Consider the following 24,728-nt stretch of genomic DNA (forward strand, 5'->3'; position numbering starts at 1 on the left):
GCTTATCTTTTGGTCCTTACAGTAGAGACCTGAGCCACATTTGCCACTGATATGTCAAAATCTAAAGTTTTCTGAAAGTCTTAGTACTATTTTAAAAGAAATGTTTAAACAAGTGTTTCCCTCTCTTGTCACTAGTACATTGTCATTCTCTGGAAGATAACTATTTTCCTTTCCTTTGATTAAACTTACAAAATCTGTTTCAATGTTTTTTTCCCCTCTAAAATATACTGAATGTCTGGTCCATAACTCAGTCATCTTGTGTTCAGAATATTAGAGATTACCTTCTCCATCTTTTTACGTTCCCATGGTGCAGGAGGCCCACTTCAAAAGTTAAAAGCCAACATCACACAACGAGTAGGTGGCAGTGTCATATATCTCAGCTTTTATGAACCTTCATCTCAACTTCATTTCCTGTTCCTGTCACCAGGTTACAGTACAATACTAAGGAGGAAGACGGTAAACGATTGCAAACAATGCCTGCTATATCATCTAAGTCAGTCTGTTCATATTTTTATGGTGGTTTTTAATAGGGCTCAAACTGATGGATCAAGCATAATTTGATATACTTAAAAATAGCCAATATGCAAAAATATCCATTTGTTCAACAAATAAATGTCCAAGTTGGCAGGTGCTGTGTCAGGTTAGGCACTTGGGAAGCAGTGGTGAAAACAGTCATGGTTCCTGTATTTTTCCAGTTCTGCGGATTGCTGACCAACACTTACTTAGAGGTCACAAGTGAAAGGTGGTTTTATGTTGAACCCATACTAATGCAACTGCATTCTGATGATGGTTAAAAACTCCCTTAAAAATGTCTTATTTCTAATTCCTTCTCAAGTGTGAGGTGGTATATCAGAGAAAGCAGAGTAGGACTGTTGGCTCTGCTGCAACTGTGAACTCTTCTTCCAAAGGAAAGAAGTACCATGTCCTTTTATTCTAAATGAGACATCAAAAGTTAATATGAATAGAACTATTCTATTACTAACATGACACTGAAAAATCTAGGCTGAATGCAGCGAGAAACTACAAAATAAACTGAATACTGTACAGAATTCCACATAAAACCCCAACTACTCTTTGTCCCAGAGAAGCACTGTTTTCACAAGGACTTAATGTTTAGGTTATTTCATTTTCCTGTTTTTGGGAGGGACTTTCTGCACCCGGAAAAGCAACTAAATATGAAAAGTGACTCAGAGAAGATAACAAAAGAACTTACATGAAGTTTTTAATTTAAAGATACATCAGTTTGTTCTCTAGTCCTTTTAGAAACCAACAAAAATACTTTGATGGGTTTATGTTTGACTTGCATCATCACCTTTGTGTACTGAAAGAAAAATAAAATTTCTTTAAATTTGGCTTGTTAGTTCCATACTTCATCTACCAGTGTATTTGCTGCTATTTACAAATAGAAGTGTCTTTAGTTCTCTGTATTAATCTGAATAACATGCATATTATAAGTTTTAAGGCAGATGGTAAACTTTCCTGTAGGCCTTGTGAGATTTCATCTTGTCATGGGACAAACAGTATTTTACAAAGTGTAACAATGCTTCATTCTTTAAAGTTGAGGTAAAGAACTTGAGCAACTAAACAGCAAAGCTGCACAGGCACTGGCATGTAACCTCATGCTCTCATTGTATTCTCTGCCTTCCGTCAGGTCAAGGTAACTTTCCACCTGCTTCTGTGGAACACAGGAACTGCAGTAAAGCCTGAAAATAAGATGTTCTAAACCCAAATCCCAGAGCACTGCAGGAGGCTTAGCATCTTTAAAGCTTTTTAAGAAAAGGAGTAATTGCCCAACTACTTCAAAACAGCTCTGAAAAAAAGCTCTGCTTTCTCAGAAGACTTATTCCATTCCATTCACACCTTTCTCTAACTAGGATGAAGAGCTTTAAACCAAACCACTTTTATTAATACTATTTTTCCTTTAAAGCAAGTTCTTCATGTTGACATATCCAGTGTTAGGAAGCACAAATACTATTAATCATCTTCATTCTTCGCATTACCAAGGAGATCTTTCTCCATCTTGTTCTGAAGGATGAACAAAAGGTTGAGGCGTACGTTTCAGAAGGTAGACTGCAGCATGAAGGCCCCCTATGTTCACCCAGACAGTATGCACCTTCCGCCATACATGTCCCATTCTGGATAATGCCTGTGTGCACACAAAAAGCATAAAAGTAATTAGCTGACAGCTACTGCTAGACCAGCCAGGGGTAAGTGCCAATAAGAAACACTAGAAGAAGAGAAAATACCCTCAAGTCTACTTAAAAAGATCTAAAAAACTGCCACAGGCTGGGTTTTTGAGCCAATGTACAACACCTGGATAAAGCATTTCTTGTCCTGAGTAAGAAGAACAGCTCGGCCTGTCCCCGGTCTACAGACACGGCTCATCTCCCGGAGGCAAGCTGGATAAAGGTTCCAGTTTCTCTTCTTGGAGCCCATCCTATAAAAGAAGGTCTGATGAGTCACTTAACTATTACAAAAGATAAGTATCTAGGACTATGAAATGAGAAGTTACTAAAAACACATTCTAATGCAATAAGAAAATCCCGAGGTATGAAAAATAGCTGCCTTTTAGAAGCCAGAGTTTTGCCATTACATGTCAACAAAATGAGTGATCAGATTTACTAAACAGCTCAGAATGTTGAAGGGGATGAACTGGTTATGGGAAAAAAAGTTTTGACAACTGTAATAGTTACATAAGTTGTCCTTTTAATGAGAATAAGCAGTCAAATTGTATAAACCAAACTAGTGATTAAAAAACTTTTTTCCTGAGAAACAACTGAGTTTTCCTTAACCTTTCTCTGAAGTACTTAATTCAACAATGGGCCAGAAAGTGGATGAACCTCCAGTGATGGTCAGGATCAAAATAAAGTGAATACGTTCCTGAGTTCTCAGAAAAAATAAAATGGGTGAATCTACCATATTATTACATTTCTTCAGTGAAAAACTGCTACGTCTGCTAAAAGAAATTGAAGATTTCTGACAGAATAAGCTAAAAGGAAATACAACAGATTTAGAATACAAGCGGGTACTAAACAAGAGAAGGAAAAACTCATTTAAAAAGAAAAAAAACCAAGTCCCACCTTTTACCAAATGGCATGTCTGTTACAATAATGTCCACAGAGCCAGTTCTTAATGGCAGATTGCAGATATCCCACTGAACAGTATCTATGGGCAAACCCCAGGACAGTTTGCTGTGGGGACAAAGGAAGGGTTGCTCAGTATATCCTGAAGAATGAAATAAAAAAAAAAACTTTTTCCTAAAGAGACTGCTGTAAAATACAAAAAACTACTAAAATGATAACATCAACAACAACTCAATGAGAAGAAAATTTTAAAGTAGCAATGCAGGCAGAAAGCACAGGTCATAAGATAAAACTTTAATAATGACAAAATCTGTAATGACAAATTTTGAAAATGGTTAAGATTGTTTTTCAAAAGATGTCTGTTTCATCTACAATTTAAGAAAAACAGATTAAGGGGAAAACATTGTAAAAAAGAACTGAAACAGACAACTTTGAAAATAGTGTTGAGGCAGTTAGTTACTGATGATGTAAAACATACACTGGAAAAAAAAAACCCACTAAATGATGAAGTAACACATCTGAAGAATAAAGCCTGGTAAATCTACATGGTAATAACAGGGGACCTAAAGAAAGAAATGTCTCAAATTAGGAAACATACAGGTATTGGTCTTAAGATTAAAAAGCATGTACCATACTAAAAAAACAAGATGGCAAAGAAAAAAAGATTTTAAAAAATGGATGACATATGACAGAATGAATAATAAATATAAATGATTTAAATCCTCCCCATTTAGGCAAAGCTACTGGTTTAAGAAACAGGCAATAATGCACAGGCTAAGAATTAAAGGCAAATCAAAGACTGAGCAGAAATTAAGTGCTGTAATATTGATATTTAATAAAGAAGAAAAAATGAAATGCAATAAAGGCAATGACTACACAATAGGAAAAAGAACAGATACCAAAAATATGATTATTACAGTCACAGGCAGCAATGGCTGCAATAAAACAAAAAAAGCCAAAAAATATTAAAAATCAAGGTAAGATTGATAGTATAGGTTGAACAGACAAAAAGTGAAGGTGCAGATGATGTGAAAAATAAGATATTCAGAAAACAAAAGAAATTTGTTTAAAAATATCAGGTTTCAAAAAAACCCTGGTCTTGTACTAAGCCTCAAGAAAATCTCAATAAATATGAAACAAAATATACCATGAAAATTCATTCATCACAGTAAGATGTAAATAAATATGAAAATAAAAGCTTTCAACTAGTTATATACAAAAAAATGATCTAAACCCTTGGTCCTCAAAGCTGGGCCAGAGACCAGCAGCGTCAACAGCACCTGGAAGCCTGCCAGGACCTGCAGCCTGGCAGGGCCCGTCCTAAACCTACTGAATCAGAATCTATACGTAGTTAACAGGTTCCCCAGGTGACTCATTTACACATTAAAGTTTGAAAAGCACTGTCCTGAACAACTAGATCAGAGAGACAAGTATATAACCAACTATTTAGAAAGTAACCAAAATAGAGAACTTGTCAAAATCTATAGAATATGGTCAACAGGAGTACTTAGCATAAAAGTCAACTCTAATAAAAACTTTTATTATTGAAAAGAAGACATTTGCAGCATGTAACTTAAGATTTTTAGAAAACAAATTTAAAACCTCAATAGAAAATAGGAATGAAAAAAAAAAGCATGAGCATAAACCATAGAACAAATTGTATATGAGAGAACAAAACAAAGCACTGGCGATTCTAATCAAAAAAGGGAAAAAACCAAAATTAGCAAAGAAAAGAGGATAACCAATATACAGACATAAAATAGTATTAAGGCATATCATGTATAAATAATAAATATGAATATTTGTATACAAATATTTCTTAAAAACATAAACCTCACACTAAGGGTTATGAAGGTAGGTGTATGGCCAATCATGGGATATAATGACTTCCTGGGCTGCTGGATGTGGAGCACCTGTAAAACCTAGCAAATAGCATATTCCTGTCACTTTATAAGAGGAGACCAGAGAAACAATTTCATAATGAGACCTCTGGTAGGAAACTGTAGGCCAAGTGACATTTCAGCCAATTCTTCCCAAAGACAGCTGAGACTTTGAAAGAATGGTGAAAGGCTGGCACAGATGCTGTCGTCAAATGTAATCTGTAGCAGTGGGCTAGGGCTTATTTTAACAAAGTATATCTTGGATGGAAAAAAAAATTTCCCAGAGGGTAACAGGTTTTCAGTGCACAGATATCAAAGGGATACAGTTGTAGGACCTTGGGAAAGTCTGCTTGGAGAAGAGAAGATCTGGAAAGGTGGGATGTCGGTAGGGTGGGGGTGGGGGTAGCCCTTCAAATATCCGATGTCAATCATCATTGTGACTCAGAGGTAAGATTTTTCAAGTGGGAGACCCAAGTGGGAGAAAAAAGACCAGATCTGTAGAAGGAACAAGGAGATATTAAGGTCCCTAAAATATATAACTAGCACTCAAAGCTGTGCAAAGTGGAATCAATGGCCTTTGGAGATAGAGTCATTAGAAGTGTTTATACAGGCTGGAAGGCCATTGGTCAGGATCTCCTACAGGACATTTAAGCACTGTGGGGATGGCTTTCAGGTCTCTTCCAACTCTTGAGGTTTTTTTTAAAGTTCCAAATAATAGAGGAAAGGCTAAATAAACTATAGTATTTCTATACGATAGAATATTCTGCAGTTATTAAAAAATAAAAACAAAAAGTGTTTGAAAATTTACGAAATTAAAATGAATATACATTTTAACACTATGTGGGAAAAAAGATATATGAATAAGGAAAGAAAAAGACAGAAATAAAAATAGATGCATTAGGGTGGAGGAAATTATAGTTGAATTAAAAATATTTTTAAAATATAAATTATCTTCAATAAAGTTAAATTTTAAATGGAGTCACAATATATTCATTTTGGCTATAATGATGTCACGATGCACTATGTGTATTAATTCATAAAGTTAATATGAAAAGTGATTATCTAAGTCTAAAAGATGCTGCAAAACTTTTAAGTAAAATTTTTTACCCTTCTTTAACTTGGCTCTTGGTCAATAAAGATGAGATGTTGTTTGCTGCTCTATTCACAGCCAATGGATTATTATCACCAGCAATATGGTAACAGTTAGACCATTCTGTAGCCCCCTAAAAGGCGAGAGTATGTATTAAAACAGAAGTAGCAAACTGCCAAAAGAAGACTGATTAAAAGTAAAATTATTTCAATCACTTGTCAATAAACAAGACAATCCAACCCAATAATCCAATGCTTTTCTGAAGTGGCAAAACACTGCATGTTGTCAATTTTGCTTGAAATGCCCTCCTGTTCTTTCTTTGTTGAACTCTTACTCATTTGTTCAAGATCGAGCTCAAATGTCATGCCCTCTGTGACATCAACCCCAACTCTCCAAGCTGTCTCTCACTTGCCCCTCCAAAAGCACTTTGTATGTGTATCTGCCACTTAATTTTCTTTTTAATGATTTCTATACCTGTCTGCCGCTCAACGAATCTGGGCACTCCTTAAGGACTCCTGGCATTTTGTTCACTCCCTCACCCAGAAGTGTCTGGCACACAGTAAGCATTACAGACCTTAAATACAAATGTAGTTTGGAAAACTTCACCAAATCAAAGTGACTAACCTCTGCCCTTTTGTGATTATTGGATTTCATAATCTGATAAATTGGAATATTTGAGAATTCAAAATAAAATACAATCTCCAGTCTATAGGCTTTTGAATGATCATATTCTTCAGATTTTGTAATTTCTTTTGCCCAGAACCTTGAGGGTGATGGAGAGGGGATGATGCAGAATTTAATGTAAGCCTTGCAGATGATTCCGATTCCCCAACCTTCATTTTTTTTCTTCTAAAGATACTTAGATTTTCAGCCCCTGAAAGAGATGGGTTTTGTAGAACTTCCAAGTTTTAAAGGGAGTATTCTAAATCAAGTCCTTTATACTTTGCGGAACAAATCTATATCTATATCATCAATTCCTTTCATAGTTTCATTCATTTCAATCATATATCAACTTAGGTTTTTCTATATTGACATCCTCATGTCCACCCCTACATAGAAATGTCTCAAACATTGTCTCTTTTTTTTTTTTTTTTGGAGCAGAGAAAGGTTTATTGCGGGGCTGAGCAAGGAGGATGGGATGGCTCATGCCCAAGAAAACGCCAAACTCTCAAACACTGTCTTTTTTATCTTTTGTTGTTGTTGTTGTTGTTAGGAGCTCTTCTGGACTCTCTCTAGCTCTGCTGTATATTTCTTGACATGCAGTGACCCTCCCTGCCATTCTAGACATAGACACGTCGTGAGTTAATGCTAGAGAACACTCTTTGCTTTGTTGCCAGAATTCTTCTTGACAACAACTGAGTTTTCTCTGTGTGGCTCTTTAGCCAGAGTAAATTTCTCTAGCTGACAGTAAGAGAAAAGAGTGGTCATCTAGAGTACTATGATTTCCTTCTGGGGTTTTAATTCCCAGATAACAGATGTCATTTTCTAATTGCACTGCAGATTATTTTTCCTTTCGTGCGTTGCTCTGGACTTGCTCATCTATCCAGTTTCTGCTCACTCAAAGAATCTGTGGTGGGGGAAGGGGAACAGCTCAGTGGTAGAGTGCATGTTAGCATGCAGGAGGTGGTGGGTTCAAGCCCCAGAACTTCCATTAAAAAAAAAAAATTTGTGGTGACTCCCATTGGCTTTAGTTATACTATATGTAAGAACTTACAGTATTCACAAATATAAGCAATTTTAGTGGGAGTGACCTCTTCTAAATTATTTATTATAAAAGTATAGATAATAATGAGTGAATAATACTGATTCAAGGAGACTCTCCTGTTAAATGTTCTCCACTTAGAAAACGCCTTTCTATTTCTTGCTTTGCTTTAGGAAGTTTTTGAATCCTCTCAATGTCATACTTTCGGAAAACCTTGTAACTTTGCTAGACTTCCTAAAAAATCTAAATAATGTTCATAGGTTTCCCCATCTTCCAACTATACTTACTCCCTCAAGAAGCTAAGTGGATTAAGACGCATACTTTCACTTTACAGGGATGAAACTTCTCCAGTTGATGCCTATGCCTTCAGTTACCTTTTCTGTTCAACTCTACCAGTTTCTCTGTTTCAAAACGGGACTTACCAGTTTGTGATTCTCAGCCTCTCCTGTAATCCACTGAATATACATGACTAACAATCTAAATCTAGTCCTTGGCTATTTGTAATCAGTGGTTACATCCTTATCACAAAAGTTCCAGCTTTACTAATGTAATTCACTCAAAACTTGTGGGTCCACTGACCCAACCTTGGTGATTTCATGTCTAATCTGCCCATTAGTTCTAGAACATTCTGGACCTATCACTTACTTATCTAAACAGCTGAAGAAAAGTTATTACCTCGATTGGTATCGCCCCGGTTCCACACATCGGATCAACTATTATATCAGTAGGCTGAGGAGCACAGAGCCTAGAGAAGAAAACAGCCTATGTGAACAGACTTCAACAGCCAAGACTTCCACAATGACTATTCCTGAAGCTGTAAGATTAAAGGCTTGTTATGCTGTCATGAAGAAACACCAATCAATATTTATTTAAAAAATCAATTTGTAATTACATGTTGACTCTAAATCCGGGCACTTAAAAAAACAAAACAAAACATTACATGTAACTAAAAGTCCCCTTTGACTATCATCCAAAATCCCATTTCACTCCCAAATGGAATTTAGTTTCTAGATCTTTCAAAATATGTGTGTGTGATTATATATACCTTTAGAAAATACAAGTTATTTTGTATATAAACCTGTAGTGGTTACATTAAAAAAAAAACTCAAACGTGCTTCAAGCAAAACATTTATCAGTATAAGTTTACTGGCAATTATTAATTCAGTATTCCTTTCCCTACTAATTTAATTTTAAAGATAATAAACTGGATATAAAATAACTGCTTTACTTTGAGCACTTAGTATTTGCCAGGCATGGATTTAAGCTCTTTGCCTGCATTATCTTTTTTAATCCTCTTAACAACCTTGTGAGATAGTTTACTATTTTATTCTCATTTACAGATAAGCTGACCAAACCTGTCTGTGGACACACAGCTAATGGGTGACAGAGTCAGGATTAGCATTATTGTTAGTGACTTAAATGTTACCTCGTCTATGAAGCATCCCCTCCTCAGACAGGTGGCAAGGTTTATCCTTCCTTCTTTTGTTCTGCTAATCTTTCCTCTATTATGGTATTTATCACATGTAAAGTAATTATTTATCTCCCTCACAAAACTGAGATTCCTAGGGACTGACACTGGGTTCATACTGCAATACCTGTCCAGCCCTACTTCCTTGTTCCTACCTCTCAACACATGGGGCAACAGGATCCTTGGCAACCCTCCTGGTAGTAAGCAATCCCGTACTCCCAGCCATTGCTGCTGGGTCTGGGTGAACACGACTGAAACTATGTCAATCAGATTCTCTTCCAAGACTTGGGAATGAAGAGCTAGAAGCCCTAGGTGGTATGGGGCTGGCTGGTTATATGAAATTGCAAGTATATAAATTTAGGTGAGGGACAGCCATCTACAGAAGAGCAGAGACAAGAGCCTACAGACTTCCAGAGGAGGTAAAAGTGACTGTCTAGACCTCTGGTGCTTTTCCAAGACCTGGTTCCTACCCTTCTTGAGACAAAGCTTTCAGTTTTTCTGTGGATTCCCAAAGGTTTCTCAGTATCTTTCCAATATTTCCCCCTCCCACATAATCATCAATTTTTTTTATCTTAAACTAGCTTACTTAGGGTTCTGATAGTTGCACCCAAAATAACTCCTTATTCCTGGCTCCTACCATAATGCCTGGCAGTAGATAATAGATGTTTGTTAAATGAATGAAGTCTAGGAGCTCTTCCTTCATCAAATGGGCCCAGTTTTCTATGATTGTCATTGAATTAACAGGTTTCACATGTGTTGAACTGCGCCTCCATGGGTAAGCAGGGTAAAAGAGGAAGCAAAGATTATAAGAAAAGGAAATGCAATTAACTACCAGGATATGCCAGGCACTGTATGTAACAGGTATATTGCATATGTTTCTGCATTTACTCCTCACTAATAATCCTTTAAGTCTCACCTCAAACCCATTTTGCAGTCTGGAAAAAGAAACTAGAGAAGACAACTTGTCATGGTGGAAAGAAACAACTAATCAAAGGGAAAAGGGCAAAGGAGAAAGAAAGCTAGGTCTTGCTCTTGGAAAAGTGGGAAATTCCAAGATGATTCCTGGGTTCCTGTGAGTATAAAATTTTAAAATATGAGTAAAAGCTCTCTGTGTCCATTTATACATGATACACATTAAAAAAAACTCTGCTTTCATCTGCTTCACTGCACAGAGATGAAACAAAGCCAAATCTGTTCTGTTCTCCAACATGCAATGCAGTATATCCTTTCTGAACAAATGTGGCAACCACATTCAAGCGGCAGATGAAAACTATCATTCCCATTTTAAAATCAAGAAAATTGAGATAGTATTTAAGTGATATTTTCAGGATCACAAGGAATCAACACTAGAGGCAAAGGAAAGAAAGAGATCTTTAGCTTTGTATCCTGTTCACTAAATTCCAATACAGTAACTCACAAAAAACTAAAGTATGTTCTGAAGGGAAAATTCAAACCAAGGTGTCACTTTGATCTAGAGGGCAAACCCTTTCTCTTACCTGAGCATCCCATAAGCAAGAGTAGATCTAAGAGTTGTAGGCCCAAAATGTGTGATGTTTCTTCGATGCAGACTTTCTTCTGTCAATGCAATGCCTACAACAATTTCATTATCATGGATATTCAAAAGAACCTATGAAACAGAATAAAATAGTTTTAGGATTGTTCAAACTGTACTTATTACTAAGATTTTAAAATTTGAGGCTCTACCAATGTTTTTTTTTTTTTTACTTTATTACTAAGGTGTGCTTTGCATACAGTAAAGGGCACAAATCTTGCAACGCAGTGAATTTTTACCTATACATACACTGTGTAACCACCACCCAGATAAAGATATACAGTTTTTCTAGCCTTCTCAGTCAATACCAACCCAAAATAATCATTAATCTGACCACTACCAAATTAGTTTTATTTTTTTGAACTTCATATAAATGATATCATATAGTACATACTACTTTAAAATTTTTAAATCTATTTTATTCTCTTTTTAATTCACCAGATTCAAAAGTTAGCTATCACCAGATTTCCCCTGAATTTTTATAACAGAAACACATTTTGAAGGTTCATAGGTTTTTAATACACATTTTTTTGAATTAATTTTGGAAAAAAATCCAAACATATAGAAATGCAAACAAGAACAGTGGCACAAGGAACTCCCAAAGTATGCCCTTCACTTAGATTAACCAGCTGTTAACGCTGTACCACATCTGCTTTATCTCCTAGTATTTTCTTAGTACTTTTTAAAACTTGACTCACTGAAGTAATGTCTGTGAAATAATGGTTTTTTTTTTCTCTTGGTCCTAACTATAGTTTTTCTAACACATAGTTAAATATAAACTACTCAAATAAAAATAAAAGTAAAAATAAAGTATATTTTTTCCTCCACATAAAATTTCCTCATGATGATCTTAACAGCAGCAGCAGCAGCTGACACTTGCTTAGCTATACACAAACCACTGTTCCACAGACTTTGTATTCATTACCTCATTTCATATCCACACCCTCAGAGCTAGGTATTATTATCTTCCTTTTATAGATGAGAAGATTAAAGCCCAAAGACGTCAGCTACTTGCCCGAAGTCATACAGCTCATAAGCTGGGATTGGAACCCACGCAGTACAGCTCCGGAGTCTGTCCTCTGATCCCCCTTGCTAACTTTTGGACATCACTGTTCTAGTTAGCCTATTCATTCTCATAACAGCTGTTATGAGAAAAGAAAAAAGGAGTGGGGAATTGTTTTTCTGATTTGATATGCCAAAAAAATTAAAAAGTTACAGAGAGAATAAGTGACTTGCCCTGGATCTAAGTGTCCCCAAAGCAACAGTAAATGACTTCTTCATCAAAATGTCAGCAGCTAGGGGCCTTTTAAGCTGTCAGAGATGGACAGACCAGTTAGTATGGGCTGCATGTGAATCACCCGCATAGCAGAAGACTGCGACCAAGGAGAGTAAGCATGCTAAAAAGACGTATCTGGGTTTGGGAATCTAGCAGAGTTTAAGAAAGAGGAGAGCTGGCTCTAGGATGAGTATTTGCAATGATGGCCTGATTTTAGAAGGTCAAGGTTTCTTTCAAAAAGGTACTCCTCTTTAGTTGCAAAACTGCAACCAAGACACATAGAAACAAAACAGTTTTAATTCTGTTGAATTTTATAGCTTGAAAATCCACATAATGTTGTAAAAAGCACTATACTAGAAATTAGAAAAATCAAGTCTTAATAGTCCCCACCTATTGAGCACATAGTATAGACCAGGTATCACACCAGACATTGAAAATGTATTATCTCATTCAACCTTTAGGACACACTTAAAGGCATAAACTATTACTGGCTGTATTTGAAACAGAGGCTCAGAGGGAATAGGGAGTCAAAATCTGGATCTAGATCCATCTCCTTAGCCCATGCTGTTGTTAATGATACTATATTAGCTTTGTGACCTCAGTTTATTTGTCCATAGGATTGGGTTAGTCTTGAAAATTCTGCAGATTTATGACAGCCTTCTTGAATCATCACAATCAGAGCCGGCACTTACCTCCACATCAAAGTTGGTCATGTCAGCCTTCCACTTAAAATAATCTTGAACAGCACCCCCAAAATCTCTTGCTGCCTCATTTGAGGAAAAGCAGTGTTTCTCTCCTGCCCTGTTACATGTGACTCTAAACTTTAGCAATTCAGGATCAGTGTCTTCTCTTGAGCTTTCATCAGTCTCCTCTTTGCAAGATGCCAAATCATCACCTACTAATGTTGATATCTCTTCTTTGATGGCTGGATTCTCATAATAGTCTAAGATCTGTGAATCTAAGACATTGCTGGTGAACTCTTTTTTAACATCTCTCTCATCTGTTTTGTCTCCTTGTCCATTATCAGTCTTCTCTTTACTTGAATTCTGAGTTATCTTTTTGCGCTTTGTTTTTTTTTTCTTGAAACTGGTGTTAATTTTCCATATTTTTAAAGGGTCTGACCATGGAAGCTTCCCAGCCAATTCTTCAAAATCCTTTAGAACTTCTTCCTATAAAAGACAGAGAATGAAATCCATTCATCTTATTCATTTCTCACCACTCTTACTGAACAAATAAACCCCTACTCTGCCTAAAGATTACATTAACTGTTATGGTGGGGGAGATAGGAGTGCAGAACAAAAGGGTAAATACTACAGTGCCTGCAATTGAGGAAATTAAAGTCTCACTGTTAGTTAAGATTTATACAAATTAAGGTTGGGGGTGAATAGCTCAGCAGTAGAGTGCGTGCTTAGCATGCACGAGGTCCTGAGTTCAATCGCCAGTACCTCCATTAGAAAAATAAATAAATAAATAATAAACCTAATTGCCTCCCCCTCCGAAAGTTAAAAAAAAAAATTTTTAAGTTGATACAAATTAAGCCACTGAAGAATCATACAAGATAGAATGGTAGATCAGAAACTAGACTTCAAGATTAAAACATAAGCAAATAAACTATTAACAGTGGTCCCTGAGGGGAAGTGGGTGGATGAAAGACGGGAGGGAGGGCAACTTAACTTTCACTGATGGACTTCCTTTTGAATTTTGTTCTGTATATACATATTAACTTATTTTGGAAGTAGTATTTTTAAAAAGAGAAAAACCAAACCTTAAGCAGTTAAAAATGTATTTATCCAATTTCTAAATAGTATCTACAGTCATCTTTTAAAAAGTGAATCTGATCATGCCCCTCCCTTGCCTAAAGCCCCACTATACCCCTCCAAATTTAAATTCCTTAAAAAGCCTGACTCCTGCCTATTTCTCTTACGTCACTTCAGGATCATTGTCTCCCTAGCTTCCTACCTATGCTTGGGAGATACTTGCTTCACAAGGCCTTTTTACATTGCTGGCTTCCTTCTTACTGTTTAACAGCAATTTAAAAGGCATATCCTCTGAGACACCTGCTCTACTTAAAGTAGTCCTCTCAAGCCATTCTTTTCCCACTTTATTTTCATTACAGAGCTTAGCATTATCTAAAGTTACCAGGTTTATTTTTTTAAACTGTTTTGTCCAGCTATTTCATTTTCTAATTTTTATTTATTTTAAACTTTTATTTATTTTTTTCATTTTTTTGAGGGGGAGAGGTAATTAGGTTTATTCATTTTTTTAATAGAGGTACTGGGGATTGAACCCAGGACCTCAGGCATGTGAGGCATGCTATCTACCACTGAACTATACTCTTACCCCCTAAAGTTAGTAGGTTTATGTATTGTTCACTATCAAGGTTCCTCCTGGGAGGTAAGGGCCTTATCTGTCTTGACCACTGCTATAAGCCACAGATCTAGAGCAGCACAATCTGGCATATAAAAGGTGCTCAGTAAACAGCTAATGGATTAAAATGTGGTTAAATGTTGAAATGAGTGGTACACAGCTGTGCTGTCCAATTCAACAGCCACTAGTCACATACAGGTATTGAAATTTAAATGAATTAAATTTAATTAAAAACTAAAAACTCAGTTTCTCAGTCACATTAGCCACACTTCACATTCTAATGCTAGTGGCTACCAACGCAAATGCAGAACATTTCCATCAGAAAGTTCTGTTGCAGAGCGCTGGCACAGACAGTATGTATTACTGAAGATCAAGGCAGAAAGATCAGTGCGGACTGATGGGACTGAGACTTGAAATGGAAGTAAGTGAAGGCTTTGATATTACTTGGAACCTGATGAAATAATGGTAATTTAAGGTTGGGCAAATACAATTCTATTTACAAATAATTTCCCTATAAAATGCACCTACAGGACTTATAGGTTTAAGATGGTGGGATAACACTGTTACAGCCCCCCCCCCTTTTAACTTCAGAAACCATCCTAAAAGAAAAGAACAACAGAAATACCAACTCTATCCTAACAGAATCTACATTATTATAACTGTAACCTTGAACCATAACATAAGAATTCTAAGACAAGAATTCCCAGGTGCGGTGAAGGTCAAGCAGAGGTGCAGAAGACAAGAAAGGCAGAATACCTACAGAGCTCAGACAAAGGGTGCAGCAGTCTGCAAAGTAGGAGCAAATACACTCTACTTTGGAACAGCAGGGAAGAAGTATATGCACTGAGAGGGAGCTTCCAGGATCTCATTTGTACCAAGGAGAGGAGAGAAATGGAGGTTGAACAAGGAATCTCACAGACAGGCTCTATTTGCTGGACAGAGTAGAGTTGGGGAGAGACACTCTACATGGTGAATAACCCCACAGCTGCTGATCCCTCCAGGCTAAGGAGAAGTAATGATTAAAAGAACTCATTAAATGGTACGGAAATTATACCTCAATAAAGCTATTTAAAAAAAGAAGGAAGAGGAGAACTCAATCATCCACAGCCTTTTGCCAGAAGGAACTTCACAGTGAACCAGGGGGGCTTCTTGCTGGCCCGGAACAGTTCCTGAACCTCCTATAAACAGTAGGCCCAACAGGAACTCCCTCATTCAAAGATGAGCAATTATCAAAAGTTATCAGTACAAGATTTATATGAACAGAAAAACACAAGAAAGGGACAGAAAAACAAATTAGCAGCCAAAATCCAGTGACCAGGAAGAGCAGTTGAAAACTGATCAAATATATTGACATGACATCAAAAAATGTAACAAGGAAATACTTCTGCAATATAAGAGCTCAAAGCAGAGATAGAAAAGCAGAAAGAAGATGAGGTGAGCCACCAGAAGATGAAATAGAAGCTTGTAGAGTTCAAAGACAAAGTGGAATAAGAAAATAAAACCAATGCAAAAATGATGACCATATTGAAAGCACCAAATATAAAAGCCACTGCTGAAAACACAGTAAGGGATGTGAAGCAAAGCAAAGCAAATACAATAAAAATAAGCAAAAACTGTCACAAGTTTAGAGAGAAAAAGATAAAACATGAAAGATAGTTAAAAGAGATCTTACATATGTATAACTGGTTTATACCTGAAGAAGGGATTTTAAAAATCTACTTTAAAATTATTTTTTAAAAAGTTAACTCAAAACTTTCAAGAAATATAAGGGAATATGAATTTCTCTATAGACTGACATGTCTCAACCAAGAATTATCAACAAGGAGGCAAATCCTGGTGAACTTATTAGACTTCAAATATTAAAAAAAAAAAATCATCTAGGCATCAAGCAAAAATAGGAAGAAAGCAACAAATACGGGGGAAAAAATAACAGGATGCCTTCAGAATTTTCCATGGCAACATTTCATGCTGGAAAAGAATGAACACTGCCTATGATATTCTTAAGGAAGGAAAATGTGACTCCAAATTTTAAACTTGAACTATGAATCAAATACAAAGGTGAAAGACAAACATTTATGAACTCACGCTATTCAAGAGATACAAACTATAAGAAAAGGACAGGTGGTGTGCCTATCATCAGTTTAACTGTAGGACTAAAATGAAAACAAATACAGGGGTTATGCCTGCAAAGCAAAATGTAAATGTTACAAACTAGCATGTAGTTGAAAGGGAGAGGTAATAAAAAGTAGAAAGTAATTTAACATGCTGATACCCTCTTCTCTTATACCTTGGGGTCAAAAGATAGAACGTAAAGCTGATTTTTAAAGAACTATATTTAAAGGATTTAAAGGCATATGGGTCAACACTAAGAAAAATAATAAAACTGGAAGGTGGGGGGAGGGTATAGCTCAAGTGGTAGACTGCGTGCTTAGCATGCACGAGGTCCTGGGTTCTATCCCCAGTACCTCCACTGAAAAACGAAATAAGTAAACCTAATTACCTCCCCACTGCAAAAAATTTTTTTTAAAAATTAAAAAAATTAAAAAGGTGAAAGGGAAGGTGGAGAGATGTAGAATATATGCCAATTTCATCACTGCTTTTAGTAGAGGTTCAAAAAATATGGTATAAATATAAAGGTAACATCTGTATTTATAAAGGTAACAGCTAGAGAACAAAAACGAACCTTCCAAATATTTTAAAACACATGCATGTGGAAAAAGCCAGGAAAATACATAACAAATTTTGAAAAAGAAAGCAGAATGTAACATAAATGTGACAGAACCAAGACCAAACATTTCTGTCATATCAATAAGTATCAATGGAATAAACTTATCAAACAGAAAAATGCCCCTCAGATTGAATATGGATAAGGATATACATGGGCCACATAGGTGTGTGTGAAAAATCCTAATATCCTAAAATGGGACCAATTATATTGTGATGCAGTCAAATCCAACAATGATATTGGCATGATTTCCAAGATACATGAGGAAAAAAAAACAGCACAGAATAGTATGTAAGGAATACTTCCACTTGTGTAAACATGTAAATAAAATACACATATTCATAAAATACCTCTAGAAGGACATCCAAGAAATCGGTAATAGCTGTTGCCTCCAAAGAGGGAAATGCGTTGGATGGGGATATAGGAACACTTTTCACTGTATGTTCTTTCAATCTTTACAATTTTGCTCTAAGTACATATATTTAACTAGTTTAAAAAAAAAACACCATATAAATTGCAGATGTTAGCTTTAAAAAAAAACCAGGCTAATAAATTCACGATATCATCTGAATATTTAAAAACAAGAGAAACCACTAAAATGCTTAAACTAACAGATGTTTATAAGACATAAGAAAGTATAATGCAACAAAGAATAAAACTGATGGTCAACAGGATAAAAACTAAAAGGAAATGTTTTAAAACAGGATTTTAGTTGAGGCATGTTGCATTTTAAGTCCATCAAGTGAAGGGCTCAACAATTTTTCACCGTCATACACAAGAGAAGTTGCCCTTTGAAAATCTACCAAAGTCCTTGCTGCTCCTCTTTTGGGACCTCCACCAGCAACCTCTTTTGCAGTTACTTATCAGGCAACTCTGAAAACCTGGCTCTTAGAGAACCATTGCATATCAAATTCACATCCACTTAGAGAGACCAAAAGCACTCAAAACAATACAAACTTTAGGAAGGCAAAAACATGGGCATTAAAGAAAATATTAACAATACTCTAGTCGGTTAGAGGCAAGAATTTAAGATGGAAATTTAAGATAGTTTTAAAAAACAACCTGTCAATATTTTTTCATGTATAATATTGGCTATTAAAGTTCTGACATACTTAACAGTAAAAATTGTCAGCAGCCTGCCTGTTACTTACTAGTTTCGTAGATACCATTTGGTTGGCAGTGCCTATCAGAAGGCTGAAGGGTTAGAGCACCAGTGTTGAAAGTTGCATTTTAAATTAATAAAATTATTATCTTATTTTCAGTCTGAATTCCTTTAGGTCTGGTTTTATTTTTTCTAGGTTGGGGGCTCACATCACTTTGATTAGTTTTTGAATAATGTTTTGGAAATCAACCTGTTGCCAATAAATCAAAATTAGAGAATTAGGCAGCACATCATAGTTTTAAAAAAACAGATTATTTCTAATATAGGCAATAACACTGATAGAAAAAAAAAGTTTTCAAGCATTTGACTCTGAAAACCAGACCAAAAAGCAATGTGGAAAAATACTAAAGCTTCACTGTGATCTATTTTCAGCCTTCAGCTTAGGCAGCATCTCAATATTTAGGAATCAGATGCTAAATACAAGTCGGGGACAAACTGTTGTCCTAACAACTGAAGGAGTATTTAGATATTATTTGGCTTTATTTCAAAAAACAAAGTTAAGAAGGCAGGGCAGAAGCAGAACGGTGAGGGAATGTTATTTGGACATGACACAAACTGTCACTTGTGCTTCCGTTCACAGTCTGGAACCAATTCTATTTTGAAACCATATATATCAGCAAAGCTCATTTAAGGTGTATATCTTTTGCAAGAAAGTCAAACAATTTGTTTTACTTCTTATAAATTGTGTTTTTCAATACTGATATTTATTTATTCTGCTATTTTTTCACCTTTTTAAAAAAATGGGGTATAATTAACATATATTATCTTAGTTTCAGGTATACCACATAAGGATTCAGTATTTGTATATACTGCAAAATAATCACTGCAATAAGTCTAGTTAACATCTTCACCATACATAGTTAAAAGTTATTTTTCTTGTGATGGGAAGTTTTAAGATCTACTCTCTTAGCAGCTTGCAAATATGAAATACAGTATTATTAACTAGTCACCGTGCTGTACATTACATCCTTAGGACTTACTTTACAACTGAAAGCTTATAACTTTTGACCTCCTTCATCCATTTCACCCATTCCCCACCCCCTGGAGTAATGATTTTTAAAAACAATTTTTGAGATGGATTGTCAACAAGTCTCTGGATTTTACCTCCATAAATATAATATATAATTATATTTATATATAATATAATATAACATAACATAACATAATATAATAGCTTCCCAGTATTTTACATTATAAAAGCAGCAGTAATACTAAATGATACGCAGAATGTGAAAAGTCGAAATAATCTCTTTGGGAAGATGGCTGAAAATCAACTATCATGTTTGGGACAGCTCACCTTTGTTTCTTTGAACTGGTAATCTTTAAATTCCTGAACAACCACAAATAAGTTATCAAGTGATCTCAAACAATGAACCTGGGGAGGGAAAAAAATGTTAGAAACAAATTTCTGAGAAAGCTTTTGAGGCACACAAACTATCAACATTTAAAACATAAAAATTAGGTACAAAGATTTTAAAGCAGCTAATATCTATAATTCGTATTTAAATTTTTTCCCATCTCCCCAGACTCCCATCTTTTTGGTTACCCATCAGCTTACATTCTCCTAGAGGAGAAAGGAAAAAGGACAGATGGAAGGACAGGAGCTTGAAGTGTTATGTGGGCAACAAGGGTTTGGGAGAGAAGGGAAAGACAAAGACAGTCAAGTGGGGCTTTATACCCCACTCATGGCTCTCTGGGGTACACTGTATAACGCAGTGGTTAACAGCACAGCTTTAAAAAATGGGCACAGGCTTTGAGCTCCAGCTCTGTGATCACTAGCAAATTATTTATTTCTAAGCCTAATGATTATTGAGCATAATGATAGAGCCTGTCTTCACAAAACTGCTGAGGTTATTAACTAAAACCCTGGATGAAAAATACTTGCTGACCAATTCATTCCATAAATATGTACTGGGTGTCTACTATGTGCCAAACACTAAAAGTCTGGGAGATACTGACCAAGAAAACAAACATACAAAAAACAGACAAGAATCCATGCCCTCATGTTGCCTATGTGGTAATGAGACACAGCTTAACTTTTATTCTAGTGGGATGGCAGTTTGCTGACCTTTACTTCTCATCTTTAGTGATTCCTAATTACTTTTGAAAAAGAATTTCTTTGATACAGATAAAAAGAAAAATCTCTCCTTTTATGCTTTACCACTGAAGTCTAAACTTCAGCTAGATGCTAAAGTAAATAAATTCCAAGATGTGTAGCAGATGCTAAGAATTTCTTCATAAGTCACACAGGATTCTTTCTGGTGAATTCATCCTTGGGAAATATTAAGATCACTCCTAGAAAATATAGCAAACCTACTAGTAAAACTTACAAATCAGCACCTAATGGAAAATGTAGTAATACTTTGAAGTCACCTCATTTGGGGCAGAGTAAAGAAAAGCAAAAAGGATTCCAGAGATGTCTATAAGCTAGAAAGTAACCATAAAGTGACCTATTTAGAAAACTATTTTAAATATTGCTTCATTCAAACCTGAGCCAGACTTTCCACTGAAATGTCAAAATATATCTTGCCCCGGTCTTTGCTGATTCTGCACGATGACCCCAATTTCTCTCTCACTTCATCTGCAGCTGTTTGCTCAAAACCAGTAGGCACAGTGGCTCCAATAGTGACATGGAGATGCTCGGACTCACTTCTGGGACCACTTTCTGTCACTTGTATAGCCCTCTGGTTCTCATGAAGGTTCACATCCAGGAGTTGGTTAGTGGTTTCTTCAACATCAGACATATTGGCAGTGATTCCAAGATCCCGAGTAGTCCCTTTAAAAGTAGTACAGAAAAGAAAAAGAAATAATGCCCAAACTTTATTACCTCTTATTTCAACTATAACTAAAAACATCTGCTTTGGAGGTCTGGCAGAACAAGGCAACACAAATTAATCAGTATTTACCAAAGATAAAAGGACTGAATAACATGGGAACAAAGTGCAGGATATAAAATATATTATTAAAGCAGCAATACAGATACTATGGAAGAAAAAGAGACAAACGAGTATTTCCACGGCATGCAATGTTTGGTTTGGAATCACCTATCTTGATAATAACCATCACGTAACTACAACAGTTAATTCCAAAACAGTGGCTGCTAAAGCATATTCAAAAACATTTCTGCAACTAGTCCTTTTTCAGCTAGCAGTTAAGAACATGGGGCTTTGGAATTTCAGACATTGGTTTGAATTCTTGCCCTCACCATTCATAGGCTGAATGACTGAAAACAAGTTTATTCCTCAATGCCTCAATTTCCTCATATGCAAAATGGGAACTGAATAATGCCTCTCTCCTACAGCTGTTTAAAGACTTAACTGAGTCTTTCAGGCCCATGATACTGCCAGGCCCATGATTAAAACTTGCTAATTAAGGATGTCTGTCTCCCTCCTTGAAGTGGATAGTTCTTCTTGCGTTAAAAAATGACAAACAGAACATCTACTATTCAGTGATCTCAAATATTTGAATGTCTCCGACAGGCTAGGCTCTGGGATCCATAAATGGGCATCAAGAGACATCTGTGAACTATCTTGAAACAGCAAGCCAAATTTCCTACATCCGAGCACTGGGAGGGGGCAGGGTGTGGGAGGGGCTAGAGAGCTGGGAGGTGGAGATCAATAGCTCTCACCAGATTTTCAAAGGTTCTGCGACTCAAAACAACTTAAGTAAGCACAGAGAACCTACACTGTACTTGTTCCGTAAAGGCGACAGTGTCTAACACAAATAAAAGTCAATTCCTGCCATTACACACAGCTCACGATTACTGTGATACGACCCCCATCTTCTAAGTAAGGCAGCCAAAGCCCACGAAAGGACATACCCTGCCAAGGTCAGAGAGCCAACCAGTGGCGCAAGCTGAAACGGAACCCACGTTTTCCGACTCCACCCACAGGGCCCTAAAAACGGGAATTCCTGGGAGCAGGTGAAGCCCAGACATGTGGAGCGAGAAGGGCTCTGCCGTGGATCCGGCTAAAGGAAGCCCGTCGCCGGCCCGGGTCGCAAGACGAAGGTTGCCCCTCCCTCCCGAGGGTCAGCGGCGCCCCACCTGGCCACTCCCACCCGCCGCCCGGTTACCGGCCGCCAGCGCAGACCCTTCCGGCTCTGGGACCCCGCCGTTTCAGCGAGCTCGGGTCACGCCGCCGGAAGTGGCCCCGGCGCCCCGGAAACGGAAGTCTGGTGGCGGGATCACAACGGTTCGGAGCTTGAGGCGGGAGCCGGCGCAAAGTTGTGGTGGCAGGAATGTTTCTGTAAAGGTCTGTGCATGGTGGCGCCCAGTACTGGGTGGTCCGCTCTTGCGGTTAGGGACAGGATCCTCTGCAAGCTGAGCCTGGAGAGCCGCGGGCCTCGTCGTATGTCGTCGTAATAGCTAACTTTGTAGAGTACTGAGTAAGCGCTTCACATACGTCATTTCTTTTGTTTCAACAGCTCTTTCAAGTGCCAGGGGTCACCCCTCTTTTAAAGCCTGGGAAACTGAGTCTCAAAGAGGTTAAATATCTTGCCCCGGATTTCACGTATAGCACTTTAGAGGCAGAGCTGAAATTTGAACCTGGATGATGTGACTCCAGAATTCTTGCTCTTAACATCTGAGCCAGTGTTGCTCAAACTAGTCCCCAAGTTGTACATTGCCTTTACTATTTTTGCCCAGCTGCACTGTTGTTTACTTAGCGTTTTTCTTTGAACATATGTTTTTAAACTTATTTTAGAAGGAAACTTTTACAAATCAACAACAAAAAGATAATGCAACTTAAAAATGAGCAAACGCTTGAATATTTCTCCTAACACGCATACTGTCAATAATCACATGGAAGGATGGTCAACAACACTAGTCATTAGGGAAATGCACTTTAAAACCATAGTGAGATACCTATTTGAGTGGCTAAATTTTTTTTAATGCACACTTCCAAGTTTCAGTCAGGATGTGGAGCAATGGAACACTTAAGACATTCCTGGTAGGAATGCAAAATGGTACAGTCACTTTGGAAAACAGTTTGTCCTTTCCTCAGAAAGTTAAACAGAATTACCATGTGACCCAGCATTTCTACTGGTAGGTGTGTACCTAAGAAAACTGGAAACAGATGTTCAAACAAAGACTTGTACATGAATATGCCTACCAGCATTATTTATAATAGCCAAAAAGTAAAAACAACTCACTCCCTCAGCTGACGAATAGGCAAACAAAAGTGCAAAATTGTTCAGTCACTAAAAAAGGTTGGAAGTACTGAAACATGCTACAACATGGCTGAATCTTGAAAACATGCTAAGTGGAAAAGAAAAAAAAAAACCCGGAAGACCATATATATGACTCCATTTGTATGAAATGTTTAGAATAGGCAAATACATAGAGACAGAGAGATTACTGCTTGTTTAGGCTGGGAGGAATGAGGACATTGAGGGGTGACAGATAAAGGGCATGGGGTTTCTTTTTGAGGTGTTGAGAATGTTCTGGAATTAGTAGTAATGGTTGCACAACATTGCAAATACACTAAGAAACATTGAATTGTACAGTTTAAGATACTTAAATTGAAGACTTTTATGTAATGTGAATTTTAACTCAAAGGAAACTACTCTCATGGGAAACTCATCTGCAGTTTCCTTATATGCAAAATGATGCTTCTCTCATAAGAATTGTTGCAAGATTGTTATGAGATTACTGTGTTACCAGGCACATATTTAAAATAGATGGTTCCCTTAAAACTAAACACAAAGAAAACAAAACAGTTATTAGATTCTGGCCAGATAGTGTTCCCTACAACAGGCTCTTAGTAGGCTCTAAAGGTAAAGTCCATTCCCTGTCTAGAAGGATAAATTATCAAGAATTAGAGACAAACTAGCACTAAATGAGACTTTCTTGACCTAATGAGAAGGATTAAAATATTGAAAAGATTCTTTCCACTTGAATCAGTGTTATTTTATGCATGCCTTTATACTAGCTAAAATTAGCTTATGCTCATAAACAGGTCTCACACCTGAGGGGAAACATTATTCTAAGACACCATCTACCCATAGTATCATGTTAAGTCTGCCTTTTAAACGACAGAATTTATTGAACATCTATTACATGTCAGGCACTCTCAGACACTAAGGGTACAGCACTGACAATTTTTTCTAGAGCTTATATTCTAATGGAAAAAAGACAGACAATACAGAAAAATACACATAACATTCCTGTAATGATTAATATTACGGAAAAAAACTAAGCAAGATGGGAGGATGAAAAGTGCTGGAGAGATGGAGGGGAAAACATATTTTATATCAGGTGGTCAGGAAAGCCTCTTTGATAAGGTTCAAAGCAGAACCTGAAGAAAATGAGAGAGCAAGCCATTTGCATACCCGGGAGAAGAGCATTCCAGGCCAAGGGCAGGAACATGTTCAGCAGGGTTTGGGAATAGCCAGCCAGGAGGCCAATGTGGCCAGGGAGGAGAG

At 36.8% G+C, this 24,728-nt stretch overlaps 1 protein-coding gene and 1 long non-coding RNA gene across 6 annotated transcripts in view; one reads left to right on the forward strand and one right to left on the reverse strand.

Moving 5' to 3' along the window:
* Positions 1-376: 376 nt before the first annotated feature.
* On the reverse strand, positions 377-22,475 carry THUMPD3 (THUMP domain containing 3). Of its 4 annotated transcripts, none has more exons than XM_010984974.3 (10): positions 22,380-22,475; positions 20,795-21,081; positions 19,603-19,680; positions 12,744-13,220; positions 10,720-10,850; positions 8,431-8,500; positions 6,071-6,186; positions 3,081-3,191; positions 2,314-2,437; positions 377-2,146 (listed from the first exon to the last, which is right to left on the reverse strand). In XM_010984974.3, the coding sequence occupies exons 2-10, from the start codon at positions 21,047-21,049 to the stop codon at positions 1,997-1,999; spliced, it is 1,512 nt and encodes a 503-aa protein (XP_010983276.1). In that variant the 5' UTR covers positions 21,050-21,081; positions 22,380-22,475; the 3' UTR covers positions 377-1,996. The 4 variants fall into 4 exon arrangements, with proteins under 4 accessions (XP_010983276.1, XP_010983275.1, XP_031326677.1 ...); XM_010984973.3 differs by having other exon boundaries at positions 22,351-22,463; XM_031470817.2 differs by having other exon boundaries at positions 22,397-22,431.
* Positions 22,476-22,504: 29 nt separating this feature from the next.
* The window catches only part of LOC135323333 (uncharacterized), a 55,136-nt gene continuing 52,912 nt past the window's right edge, over positions 22,505-24,728 (forward strand). For both annotated transcript variants that reach the window (XR_010384779.1, XR_010384780.1), the window contains exon 1: positions 22,505-22,558. This is a non-coding gene — a long non-coding RNA (uncharacterized LOC135323333). The remainder of the gene's footprint in view (positions 22,559-24,728) is intronic.

This window comes from Camelus dromedarius, chromosome 17 (genome assembly GCF_036321535.1).
Source record: "Camelus dromedarius isolate mCamDro1 chromosome 17, mCamDro1.pat, whole genome shotgun sequence".
Classification (NCBI taxonomy): Eukaryota; Metazoa; Chordata; class Mammalia; order Artiodactyla; family Camelidae; genus Camelus; species Camelus dromedarius.

What these genes read in the sequence shown, in the direction of transcription:
- THUMPD3 (XM_010984974.3), bottom strand. Translation starts at nt 21,049, where the DNA reads ATGTCTGATGTTGAAGAAACCACTAACCAACTCCTGGATGTGAACCTT. An exon ending in CTTGCTTATGGGATGCTCAG is followed by an intron (nt 8,501 to 10,719) that starts GTAAGAGAAAGG and finishes TTTCTTCTCTAG; the next exon opens with GCTCTGTGCTCCTCAGCCTA. An exon ending in AAGAGCCAAGTTAAAGAAGG is followed by an intron (nt 3,192 to 6,070) that starts GTAAAAAATTTT and finishes TTGTCCCCACAG; the next exon opens with CAAACTGTCCTGGGGTTTGC.